Source organism: Delphinus delphis, chromosome 20 (assembly GCF_949987515.2).
Source record: "Delphinus delphis chromosome 20, mDelDel1.2, whole genome shotgun sequence".
NCBI lineage: Eukaryota > Metazoa > Chordata > Mammalia > Artiodactyla > Delphinidae > Delphinus > Delphinus delphis.
Genome location: NC_082702.1, coordinates 3235940 through 3248957, shown reverse-complemented (window position 1 = coordinate 3248957; position 13018 = coordinate 3235940). Strand labels below are relative to the sequence as shown.

At 61.5% G+C, this 13018-nt stretch overlaps 1 protein-coding gene across 1 annotated transcript; it reads left to right on the top strand.

Annotated features, from left to right (window-relative positions):
- The first annotated feature begins 1146 nt into the window (after positions 1–1146).
- On the top strand, positions 1147–9179 carry KMT5C (lysine methyltransferase 5C). The gene is made up of 9 exons (XM_059999226.1): positions 1147–1723; positions 3471–3605; positions 3774–3939; positions 4306–4415; positions 5246–5409; positions 5569–5588; positions 7295–7431; positions 7539–7699; positions 7995–9179. Exons 2-9 carry the CDS (start codon positions 3496–3498, stop codon positions 8492–8494), a joined length of 1368 nt encoding a protein of 455 aa, XP_059855209.1. The 5' UTR covers positions 1147–1723; positions 3471–3495; the 3' UTR covers positions 8495–9179.
- The last annotated feature ends 3839 nt before the right edge of the window (positions 9180–13018 follow it).

Genomic DNA, 13018 nt, shown 5'->3' with positions numbered 1-13018 from the left:
GACTTTCCCGAATAGCTGAGTTTTTTTGTTGCTTTTGTTTTTTTTAATTAATTTTTATTGGAATTTAGTTGATTTACAGTGTTGTTTCAGTTGAGGTGAGCTTTTTTTTTTTTTTTTTCGGAACGCGGGCCTCTCCCGTTGCGGAGCACAGGCTCCGGACGCGCAGGCTCAGCGGCCATGGCTCACGGGGCCAGCCGCTCCGCGGCATGTGGGATCCTCCCGGACCGGGGCACTAACCCGTGTCCCCCACATCGGCAGGCGGACTCTCAACCACTGCGCCACCAGGGAAGCCCCGAGCTGAGCTTTTTATAGGGTCCTCTCCGCTTGCTGGCTCCCCTTCTCCGGGTGAGGCTGCATCTCTTCTCCGGAGCTATAGCCATCCTTATGGGGGTGGGGGTACCTGGGTTGGGGGTGTCTCCGAGCTGGGGATAGTCCCAGCTGGGGAAAGAACAGAGGGTGGGAGCCTGGAAGCACGAGTGAAGGACACCTAGGAGGGTGTTAAGGAAGACCGCTCAAAGAGGGACCAGTGTGGTCCTTATTTTATAGATGCGAGCCTGAGGCCCAGAGACGGCAAGCCACTTCTCCAAAGTCACAGAGTGAAGGATTGCAGAAACCAGCTTCATACATTCATTCCTTCAGCACAAATTAATGAAGCACCTATTCCGTGCCACGCATTGTTCCAAGAGCACAGGATATACAGCCGGCAACAAAACAAAGACCGCCTGCTCCAAGTGTGGGGCTTATTATTCTGGGCGTAATTATGATGAATTACTAATTATGTTTGCCTCTAGGACTGGAGCAGAGGGGTGATCTCAACTGTGGGCGTGGGGGGGTGCCCCATGGGAGCTCCCCATGAGTCAGGGCTTTCTTCAAAGCCCCCACCTATCAATCTCCTTCTTTCTGACCCTTTCACCCACAGAGTGTATTGTGGGTACTCAAAATTAAACAGGTTATTTAGGGGAAGAGAAGGTGGTCTAGGAATGAGGAAGAGAGCGAAAAGCCCTTTGTACCGGGCAGGGTTGTCAATAAAGTTTTGTCGCCTTGGCAACCGCTGGCCCAGACAGGCGGGGGGAAGGAGGTGCGCGCGCATTCACCCCCCCTCCCGTCCTCCCCTGCTTTCTCCCTCTGGTGGTCGAAGGTTTCGCCACAGAAAAAGAACAGGGAGGTCGCGACTCTATGGTGACAGGCGGAGACCTTAGCCAATGGAAGCATGAGTCGCTCCAAGGCCAACCAATCACATACGGGCTCTGGAGCAGGCGGTACCCGCCCTCTTTCCACTTGGACCCAAATAACCCGACCCAAACCCGCGTTTCTCCCGGAGCGACGGCGCTTTCGGCCAATGAGGGCGTCGACTTTGGGCCGTGGGCGGGGATACGTCTCCATGGCAGCGCCGGAAGGACAGCGGCGGCAGCCACTGGGTGCAGTTGGCGGCTCTCAACAGCAGCGAGGGCGACGCGGAGTTTTTTAGGGGCGCTGACCGTGGGGCGGGCAGGGAGGGGCAGAGCGGAGTCCGGCCAACGGGAGCGGCGCAAGCTTCAGAGCGACTGAAGAGTGGCGGCGACCTTGGCCAATGGAAGGCCGTGACGGCCGTTGCGAGGCGGGCCCGGCTGGGCAGACGGGAGGCGCGGCGACCGTGTCTGAAGAGAGCTGGAGGAGGCTGTGGGAGGTGGTGGCAGCCGCAGCGCGGGCGCCTGAGGAGGAGGAGGAGGAGGAGGAGAAGCGGGTGAGGGGCGGCGCGGGGCCCGACTTCTGAGCCCCCTCTCGGCCCCCGCCCCGCGCCGCCTTGGCTCCCGGTCGTCCCCAGCCCCGACTGTCCCCCTCCCCGCCCGGCCCCTCCTCGTGTCCAGGCGCCCACGTCTCCTGGCCCTTCGGCGAGCCTCAGGCTGCTCTCGGCGCCCAGCCCCTTTCCTGTGCTTCCTTACCCAGGCCCCGCTCTCGCGCTCCAGGCCCTTCCCTGGACCCTCAGCTCGCCCTCTGACTCTACACTCCCCTCCCTGGGTCTCAGGCCCTTCTCCTGCACTTTCCCTGCCTCCCCAGGCTCCTGTCTGCTTCCCCTAATTTCCCTCTGGACCTCAGGCCTTTCCCCTGGATTCTCACTGTCTACCCAGATCCTTCCCTGGAGCCCAGGCTCTCTTCTCGCGGCTCTTCTGTGCTCCTCCCTGGATCCCTAGGACTTGCCCCTGTCCCTGTTTGCTTCTCCAAGCCCCGTTCTGGAACCCCTAGGTCCCCCTATACCATCTCAGGACCCTCCCTGGTGGACCTCCAGGTCCTTCTCTACTTTCGTTGGACCCCTGGTCTCCCTGCTAGCTTTCCTGGGGTCCTCCCTGGATCCCCAAGCCTTCCCGCAGCCCTCGGTCTCCCCCGCAGGCACCCCCGCCCCTTCTCCCTGCCCCAGCTCCCTCCCTGTGGTGTCCGTATTACCCGCTTGCCCCTCTGCAGCTTCCGTTCTGTCCCAGCGCCTTCCCGCAGCGCCCCCTCTTTATTTATCCCCAGCCTGCGTGCCTTCTCGACCCCCTTTCCCAGCTGCTCTAGCTCCTGATCTCTTTCCAGCTCCCCTTTCCTCGCCGTCCCCCATCTGCTCTTCCTGAAGCACCGTGGTGTCGGTGCCCACCGGGCCCTCTGCAGTCGGGGTTAGGAGGCTTGTTTTGTTTCGTTTTGCTAATCCCCGTCTTTCTCCTCTTTTTTTATGGGCCTCTTCTGCCTCTCCACACCGTTCCTTTTCTCTCCCCCCCTCCCCCCGCTTTGTCCTCTGTGCCCCTCCCTCCCCCGGAATCCTTGGAGAGAGAGCAGGTGCTGGGATCCTTCCTCTGCTCTCCCTCCCCTCACCCGCCTCCGAGTCGGGCTGCCTGGGGTTTCACCCAGAGCCTTCTGAGGACTCCCAAGGGCTGCTGGGGATGGGGGTGGAGGCCAAGGCCAGGAGAGAGTGGGGATGGGCAGAGGAACAAGCAGTTCTGGTTGGGCAGGAAGCCTGGGCTTTTTCCTTGGTGAGGGCCAGAGGTGGAGCTGCTGGGTCCCCCTTCACTTCCACCTCCTGCAGGACTAAGCCTTTAGGGTTATCCCAGACTGCCAATTAATCAGCCTTCCGTGAGCCAGTTGGCACGTTTGCGTGTGTGTGTGTGTGTGTGTGTGTGTGTGTGTGGTGTGTATGGGGGTCCTGGGGAATCTGCGTGTGCGCACAGGGTCTGCGAGTGTGTGTGCACGTGGCGGGGCTGTCATAGGTGGTTGGAGGAGACGCAGCTACTAACGATGGTGGCTAGCATTTCTTTGGGGATCTCCCCATTGTCAGAAGCACTTGTTGCATTTCATCTTCACCGAGAGCCCTGTGAAGTCAGTATTGCTTTTCTCCCTGCTTTATAGATGAGGAGACTGAAGGGCTTGCCTAAGTCTCACACAACCTATAAGTGACATAGAGCAGGCACACGCCCGGGGCACCGCCCCTGCCCCTGCCCTGAGCTCTCCACTCTCCGCAGGAGGCAGCATGGTGCCTGGGGCACCATGGGCCCCGACAGAGTGACAGCCAGGGAACTGTGTGAGAATGACGACCTCGCCACCAGCCTCGTCCTGGACCCCTACCTCGGCTTCCGCACCCATAAGATGAACGTCAGGTGAGGCGACCTGGGGGAGGGCGACCGAGGGCTCGGGACCCCTTCCTTCCACTGCCACCCCTCAGCCCCATCCTCCTCTCAGCTCCGAGTGGGGGTGGGGGTGGGGCCTGGGAAGGCCCAGAGGGAATAGGCCAAGGCCCTGGGACCCAGGCGTGCCCTCTCCCCCAGCCCCGTGCCCCCCCTGCGGCGACAGCACCACCTGCGCTCAGCGCTGGAGGCCTTCCTGAGGCAGCGGGACCTGGAGGCTGCGTACCGGGCCCTGACGCTGGGAGGCTGGATGGCCCACTACTTCCAGAGCCGGGGCCCGCGGCAGGAGGCTGCCCTCAAGACCCACGTGAGGGAGCCCTTCCCTTCCCTCCCCTCGGCCCTCGTGTTCTCCCCGTCTCCTCTGCCTGTCCTGGGTCCTCCGCCCTGCCGGGCAGACCTTCAGCACAGCTCCCTGGGACTCCCTGACTTCCTAGCCATTGGGACCATCTGAGGCAAGGCTCAGAGAATCCTAGGAAAGGAGAGCTGGGGGGCCCTCTAAGATGGAGTCTAACTTCTTCATTTGACAGATGAGGAAACTGAGGCCCCGAGAGGGGAAGTGAGTTCCCTGAGACCACACAGCGAGTCAGTGGCAGAGCAGGACTAGAACCCAGGAGAGAGGGCCGAGGACGACCCTGCCCCACGTCCTCACCCTGCCACCCCTCACCTCCCCCAGATCTATCGCTACCTCCGAGCCTTCCTGCCTGAAAGCGGCTTCACCATCTTGCCCTGTACCCGTTATTCCATGGAGACAAATGGAGCCAAGATTGTGTCTACCCGCGCTTGGTAAGAGGGCAGAACATGCCTCCCAGGGCCCCAGGCCTGACAGGAGGCATCCCTCCCTGGGGGCTGCTGGGGGAGGAAACCCCCTCCCTTCTGGAGGAGACTGGACGCTCGGGACAGGGCCATGAAGATGTCTGTGTTGAGAGAAAGGAGGCCGGGTCTGGTCCCCCAAGACCCTCCTGGCCCACCACGGCCCTGCTGGGAGATGTGATCCCCTCGAGACCCAGGCTCTCTGGGGCTGCCAAGAAAGGACTGATCTTGTACCCAGGACTGTGCTGTCTTTTTTTTCATCCCCACTGGAGCCCCTGCTGCGTAGCAATCGCTGCTGGGTACGGGGCAGGACCGTGAACAAGAGGACCCTGCCCACTGCTCACATTCTAGCGGGAAGGCAGGTGGTAGCTGAGTGAGCACACAGGGCTGACCACAGCTGCTCAGTGAGTCCTGAGCCTGCCCGGGAATTTTGAGAGTGTTCCTGGGAGCCAGGCCTAGGCTGAGGCCCGAAGGATGAGCCAAAGGGTCTAGTGAAGAGTGCGGGGGCGCCTGTGGGGACTTCCGGGCAGGACTGGACTGCGAGAGGCCGAGGCAGTGGGCACTGGAGGCTGGAGGAACCGAGAGCGGGAGAGGATGCGGGTCAGGCTTTCAGGAGGTGGAGGGTGCCGCGCCTGCGCAGGTGTAGAGGCAACGGTGGGTGAATTTCAGATTTGGGAGCTGGAACGCGGTGGCTGGTGCGTCCCATCGATTCTTCCCGCCGGAGGCCTGGGATGAGGGGCCCCTGTCCCCAGCACTGGTGGTCAGGGAGGTGCTCACAGACCCACCACCTGGCTTCTGGGCAGGAAAAAGAACGAAAAGTTGGAGCTGCTGGTGGGCTGCATCGCAGAGCTGCGGGAGGCGGACGAGGGGCTGCTGAGGGCCGGGGAGAATGACTTCAGTATCATGTACTCCACCCGCAAGCGCAGCGCTCAGCTGTGGCTCGGCCCGGCCGCCTTCATCAACCACGGTGGGGACGAGGAGGGGGCTGGGGGGGCCGGAGGGGGCAGTGGGGGCGGGGCCGGGGGCGGGGTGGTGCGAGGAGCCAGCGGGGGAGGGGTTGAGCCCCGGCTCTCTGGCTCGCTGACCCAGTTCTCTTCTCTCCCCGCGACCCCCCAACTGGCTCCAGACTGCAAACCCAACTGCAAGGTGAGACCTGGGGACCCCCGTTCGCAGGAATGGGCACGAGGGAGGGGCTTTCTGCTCGGCGAATAGCCAGAAACTGTCCCGGGTCTCCCCGTCTGACAAAGTAGTTTCCCACCCCTGGCTGTGCAGCACTGGCGCTTGTGCGATTGTCAGAGGAGGGAGGGGCTCTGGTTAAAGTCACACTGGAACCCAGGCTGCCACCTGCTGGCCACATTCTCCCTTCTCTGAACCTGGGCGGGGGGCTGGGCCAGTTTGGCGGGACTGTGGTGATGGGGAGACACAAAGTGCCCCTGCCTGTGCCATGGGCCCCGGGCTTCCCAGGGAGACACCCACGGCAGCTGTGATAGCAGGAGGCTGGGGAGGGCCTCCTGGGGTGGGGTCAGAGCAAGCGCTGCCCTGGAGGACAAGGACTCTTCCCGATAGGAGGTTCTGGGAGGCCACCCCCCACCCTGTGCTGCGTGTGGAGCACGGAGCAGTGAGAGAGAAGAGTTGTGGGGAGGTGGCCCCTGTAAGGCCTTGGGTGTGCACCCTGCCAAGTGTGGGGCTCACCTGGCCGCCCTTGGGACCCCAGGGGTGTGGGGAGGGTTTGAGTCCTGGCTCTGCTGCCCTGGCCCTGTTTTCTCTTCTCGGATGGGAAACGGGGAGAACTTGCCTCCTGGGACAGTTGTGAAGGCTGGGTGTGTGTCAGCGTCCTGTGACTCTGCACACTGTTCCGTGGGTTTCGGGGCACAGACGCTGGATAGGATGGAGAGTCAAGCAAAGCTCGGTGAGGTGGGGGTCAGCCACCACGTGGTGTGGAACCGCAGGCTGCATGCAAGTGACGCTGGAGCTAGGCGTTGAAGGAGGAGTAGGATTTTTCTAGGTGTTGAGGGCAAATGGGGCCGCTTTAGGGCATCTCAGAGGGGAGGCGCCACACCGGAGAGCGAGGAGGCACAGTAGCTCCCGCCTCGTGTGTCAGCATGAGCTGGGTCTGCCCCGTGGAGGCTCCCACGGGGTGAGTGAAGGGAGCTTGGTTCTCAGAGGCCCTGGTGCCGCTGCTCTAGGAGCTTCAGGGGTGGCCCTGGCAGGTGGCCTGGGGCAGAGCTGCGTAGGAGGTGATGAGGGGCAGCTGGGGTCTCAGGGAGGCAGGGAAAGAGGACGCCCAACACTGCCCGCTCGGGAGGTGCCGGCCAGTTGTCCTGGCGTCAGGCGGGTGGGCGGGCGGCCAGGGGCACTCCCAGGTGTGTGTCAGGCTAGGATGGACAGATGGGTGGGCGGGCAGATGGATGGATGGGAGTGCTGCCTCTCCCAAATGGGGAGCTTGGAGTCAGGAGCAGGCAGGCGAGAGGGGTGGTGATCCTGGACTGGGGCTGCGGGGTGGACACAGGCCTCGGGGAGGGCAGGATGCAGAGCCAGGCAGAGGCGCACATCTCGGCCACTGAGGTGCAGGCTGGCAGGGTGTCTCAGAGGAGCCCAAGAAGGAGTGCTGGAGGGAGCAGTTCTTGTGCGCGCTGCCAGAGGCTGGTTAGGTCATGTCCTGCAGGGAGGGTGGGAGCCAGCAAAACGGGGGAGGGTCAGGGAGTGCATGCTGAGGGCAGGCCCTGGGCAGGGCTCTTCCCCGGGCTCCCGGCGCTGCCCATCCTAGGGGGACCCTTGAGGCCAGGGTGCCAGCCAGGCGGGGTGGGGCCAGGCCACCCCCAGGACAGGGCGCTGAGCCTCCTGGCCCCTAGTTCGTACCTGCAGATGGGAACGCAGCCTGCGTGAAGGTGCTCCGGGACATCGAGCCAGGGGACGAGGTGACATGCTTCTACGGCGAAGGCTTCTTCGGTGAAAAGAATGAGCACTGTGAATGCTACACCTGCGAGAGGTGGGGATGGCCTGCAGGAAGGGACACGGTCCCTGGGATCCTGGGAACCAGAAGTGCATCCTCAGGGCCCACCCCTCCCTCCCTCCTCATTTCCCTCCCATCCTTAGGAGAGGCGAAGGAGCTTTCCGACTGCAGCCCAAGGAGCCCCTGCCGCCCCGGCCCATGGACAAGTATGAGCTCCGGGAGACGAAGCGGCGGCTGCAGCAGGGCCTGGATGGCCCCCGGGCCTGTGCCCACCCACCCCCGCTGCGCCGGGACCTGTTCTGCGGTGAGTGTGGGGCGGGGACCCTGTCCTGTTGGCCTGTCTTCATCAGCTGCTCCCCCAGCCCCAGCCCCTTCTCTGCCCTCCTCTCGTCTTGTCCCTCCTGGTACCCCCACTTGGTCCCCCAGACAGGACCTCACTCCTGAACATCCTCTCTTCATCTGTCCCCCTCTGAAGAGCATCGGGCAGGGGTGGGGGGGGGTGGCGGCTGGCCTGAGGAGGAGCTCTTCCCCTCTGAAGAGGCCCTGCTCACACAGCTGCCCTTTTCTCTCCCCACTCCCCCTCCCTTGGGCCTCCACAGCTGCCTGCCAGCCCCTGCGCCCCCCGCCCTGCGGCGCCCGCCCCGATGCCTCACCCCTCTGGCTCCAGTGGCTGCCTCAGCCCCAGCTCCGGGTGCGCCCCCGGAGGCGCCGACGCCCCCAGCCCCGGCGGGCCCCGGCGCCCCCCGTTCTCCGTGCTGCCCGCGTCTCCCTGCACCGATGGGGAGGCTGTGGCCCCCACTGCTGCCTGCAGGCGGAGGCCCTAGTGGCTCTGGGGCCGGCCGCCCGTGCCCGCTGGGCCCCCCAGCAGGACTGGCACTGGGCCCGGCGCTACGGGCTGCCTTACGTGGTACGTGTGGATCTGAGCCGTGTGGCCCCGGCCCCGCCTGCCACTGCCACTCCCATCCCCGCCGGGATCCCAGGCCCCATCCCCATCCCCAAGCAGGCCCTTGCCTTTGCCCCCTTCTCCCCACCCAAGCGCCTGCGGCTCGTGGTCAGCCATGGCTCCATTGACCTGGATGTCAACGGTGATGGGCCGTGACGGGCTGGACAGGGAGGCCCAGGCTGGGAGAGGAGGGCGTCCCTCCTGGTCCCCTCTGCCCTGAGTTCTCAGTAACCGACCTCCAGAAGGAGCTCTTGGACCTCTGGGAGGGCGTTGACTTTCAACCCCAGCACAGCTCTGACCCCCGGGGCGGGTTGGTTTGGACACCCCCTGGGGATCTGACCCCTGACCCTTCGTGACTGCTGACCCCTGAGCCACCCCCATCCTAGCAGGGAGCCCTGGTCATTGCCGCCCTCCCACCCCAGCCCCAGCCTCAGGGCTGAAGGAGCTGTTCCCTCCCCACCCGCCTTCTCCTGCCCAGGGAGCAAAGCCATAAGGGGTGGGGGCCGCCCCGTGGCTTCTCCAAAGAAGCCCAGGCCTCGGGAGGAGGTGGAACTGACATGGGCTGGCGTTCCCTAGACACTGCCCTACAGAGGGGAGTCAGTGTGCTCTCGGCTCTGTGTCTGAGGTGGGGGGCGACGAGGGGGCGGCCAGGGGCATGTCCCCACCACCCCCGTGGGTCTCAGGGAGGCCGGTGCGACCTCATCTTTCTCATGGTGCTATCCCTGGTGCTACTGGGCTGTGGGGGCTCCCTCCCCTCCCCCACGCCAGAATGGGGTATGTTGGGGGATTGGAAGCACTTGAACTTTCTATTTTATTTTATTAAAACCTTGTCATAAGCAGTGCCCTGGGAAGCATTTCATCTTGATTTACATTTTGAAGTGATGTCCGTTGGGAGGGTGAGACCCTCCGCCTTGCTGGGGAGACCAGACCGGGAGGAAGCAGCCCAGACTTTGGGCGCTGAAAGCTTTGGAAGGGTGGAAGGGCAGTGGGCTCTGAGGATGGCCAAGAACAGAGGCGCAAACTGTGCTCATAAAGAACGCTTTCAGTCCCATCTTCTCACCCAGGTGGGGAGTCTCCCCATTTTTCAGATGAGATTAGTGAGGTCCAGCAATTAGAGTGACTTGTCCCGGGTCACCTGGGGCCAGATCACCCTTGTCTGAAGTCAGAGCCCCTCCCAGATCTCACGTGTGTCATCTCGGTTGGCCTGGCTCTGTGAGGCCAGGACAGTGAATCTTCTTGTTTCTTCTGATCCAGTTCAGTTCTCAGTTCTCCAACCAGGGATTCAACCCGGGCCACAGCAGTAAAAGCCCAGAATCCTAACTACTAGGCCACCAGGGAACTCCCCCTCATCGTCTCTTAATTCTCACCTCAACCCCCATTCTACAGAAGGAAATACTAACAGCTTACAATCAGTGAGTGCTTCCTGGTACTAGGCACCCGCTGCAAAGCGTCTTGTGGATATGTTTTTTTTGTTCATTGAGGCCTCACAGCCATTTCATGAGGACAAGCCAGGAACGTCTGAGGGTCGTGTGTGGGCTGCAGGCCCCAGTTTATCTCCTCCATGTCGACCGGCCTTGGAAAAGTTTACCCTGGAGGCTGATGAGGCCAGGCCATATGCATGAGGGACATGGGGGTGCTGAGAAGAGGGAGTGAACACACATGGAGAGGCTGCAGGAAGACTTGGGTGGGCCAAGGAGATGGCCCAGGAAGGGGCACTTCCACAGTGGACCTGGGGGTGGGGATGGGGACAGTTCAAAGCAGGTAACTTTTTTTTTTTTTACTTTAAAATTCATATTATTTATGTATAGCCTGCTTCATCCCTTTCAGAATGAGAAAATGTGTCTTTCTTCCATGCAAATCCTACTGAACCCTCCTAGTTTTCTCCCTCAGGTTAAAAATGAGGGAGAGGGCCTCCCAGTCAGCAAGTGGTAACGAAGAGAATGAAGAGAGATGGTTGACACAGTCGCTAAAGAACTTGTCCCTCTAGACAAGCAGAAATTCATGGCTTCTCGGCAAATATGACAGCAGAGTAAGGAGGCTTAGCCTGGATGGACATTGGAGGTTCCAAGAACCTCCTGGAATCCCATTTCAAATGTAGTAACTGCGTATTCACAGGCGTGTTCTTGGCGCAGAGGGTTTAGAGCCTTCATCCAACTCTCAAAAGTGTCTGGAACCCAAAACACGAAGATTAGAAACCAGTGATCAGGGTCTCTCACTCTCAACACTGCTGCTGTCTTGAGCTGCTAATCCTGTGTCACAGGACGAGGAGTGGCCTCTCAGGCCTCCACCCACAAGTTGCCAGTAGCATCCCCTTAGTGGTGACAGAAATACCTGTGATCATTGCCAAATGTACCCCTAGAGGTCAAAGCCAGCCCCCAGTGGGAACCACTGGGCTAGAGTGACAGGATGACAGGGAAGGAAGACCTCCAGGACAGTAACTACAGCTGACACTGGTCGCAGGTTCTGTGCATCTGGCATCAACCTTCACAGCAGTGCCACCAAGATCACCCCCCTGCCTTTGCAGGTAGTCGGAGGGCAGGCACGTCTGCCTGAGGCCGCACAGCTGGTACGTGGACAGAGCCCGCCTTGCTGCCAGGTTTCTGCCTCAACCACCAGGTAGATGGAGCCCCAGCCACGATAGGGAAGTGAGAGGAGTGTGTGTTGGGTCCAGTGAGCTGGCGGGCCCTGGGATGTTTGGGTGGAGCTGGGGCTTGGGAACCCCAGGGGGAGGGTCGAAGGGTCAAGGTCAAGCTGAGAACCCCGTCATACACTTGGGGGCCAGAGCAAGGAAACGGGGAATCTGGCTGGGGGAGGAGGAGGAGGGAGTTGAAAGAAACAGGAAATAATTACAGGCCAGAGTCTCAGGAAGCCCCGCACTCTGCAGTGCCTTCCCCAAAGCTTTCTAAGTTCCCCTCCTTGGGTTACTGGGACAGCAGGGAGCCAGGCAGGACATCCCAATCCTGGATCCCATTTCTCCCCTTGGGGGAGCTCTCTGATGCTTTTACCCTGTGCATGGGGCTGACCAGATGCCTGCAGGAGCTCCAGGGCCCTGTTGATGGTGTTGGTCATCCTGGGGTTGCTGATCCAGGAGGGCAGCTGACGATCAGTTACCCCCACCTCCAACATGATATTGGGCACCAGAAACAGGCCGACATGAGGACTCTGAGTGCCTCAAATTAGTTACATAGAGAACCCACACACCCTGAGGACGGCTGCACTGGACGCTGTCCTGGCTTGTGACACAGCATCACCCTCCCCACGGCCCTGTGAAGTCTAGGTGTCGTTATCACTGTATTTTAGGTGAGAAGGCCACAGTGCAGAGGGCTTAGGAAGTTTGTCTGGGGCCACAAGGCTGGCAAGCTTCAGGGCCAGGACTTGAACCCATTCTCAGAGCTCAACCAGGCTCTGAGATCCTTGGGATGGGAAAGAGGCAGACACCAGAGGGGAGGCTGAGGCCGTGCCCACTGGAGACTCAGGGCTTGTTTCAGCAGTGGCTTCCGTGGGATGGGGGAGTGGGTGGAGACGAGGGCCAGAGCAGTGCCTGGAGGGTTCATGGAGCAACAGGTGAAGGGCACCGAGTGGTTTTGTGATTTTGACCGGGAAGCACCTGACCCTTTCAGTAGACTGGGAGGAAGGAGCTGCAGAGGGAGGGGAAGAGGGTAAGTGTGCGGTTGATGGGCTGGGACTGGGAGGGGGTAGCAGGGAGAGGAGGAGGAGAGCAGGGATGCAGGTTGTGAGGAGGGATGGGGAAGTCAGTTTCCTTTGTCCCGGGAGGCTGTTTCGGGACAGTGAGCTTGACATTGGGGGTTTCAGGATCTGGGCGGGCGAAGATGACCCAGGAGCCTAGGAAGAGGTGTTCAGAGCCAGAGTTTGGGGCCTGAGAGTGTTGGCCCAGCCAGCTGGAAGTGAAGTGGGTCTGGCCCTGCCCTGGGTTCAGGCATCCATAGGGCAGTGGTGGCCAGAAGGGAAGCCAGGAGTGTAAGAATGTCCCAGGAGTGGTCAAGGGATGGTGGCAGGGATCCTGGCCCCAGAGGGAAAGAAGGGGGAACTGGGAGGGGCTGCTGGCCCACAGGGCGAGAACACACTGCCAGCACTGGCGCTCTGGTGAGGTCGGGAGGCTGGCTGTGGCTGCACAGGTGTCAGGCCTTGTGCTTGGATGCTACCTGGATGACCTCACCAAGTGCTCAGACAGCCGCCAGCCCCATTCATTCGGTGACTCAGAGCTGCCTGGTCTGCGTGGCATCACAGCGTTCCTTCTTTCCTGCAGCAGCGCCACCTCTGTGCAGGCCAGAGGTCTGCAGGTCGGGGGAGGTCACATGAACGACTCACCCCCTCCTGTAGCTTCCAGCCTGTCTGTCTGAGTCCACACCCCATGCCCTCATTTGCCCCTCTGCCTCTCAGGTTGTGGTCTGAGAGAGGGGGCCCGGGGCCAAGGTTTCGGGTGGGGCCATCCTGGGAGATGGCACATCTGGGGTGTGCCCTGGGTAGGGGGATGAGGGCAGCATAGAGGGCGTGAGGGGAATGGATGGAGCCAGTTCTCCCCTGAGCTTACCCAGCCCCCCCCCATCATTCCACCCCGCCTGAGAATGGGATTTTGCACCATCTCTGTTGACAGCTGGGGAAACTGAGGTGACGCAGGTCAGGAGGTTTGTCCAGGGCCACCCAGTAAGTTGTCGTATG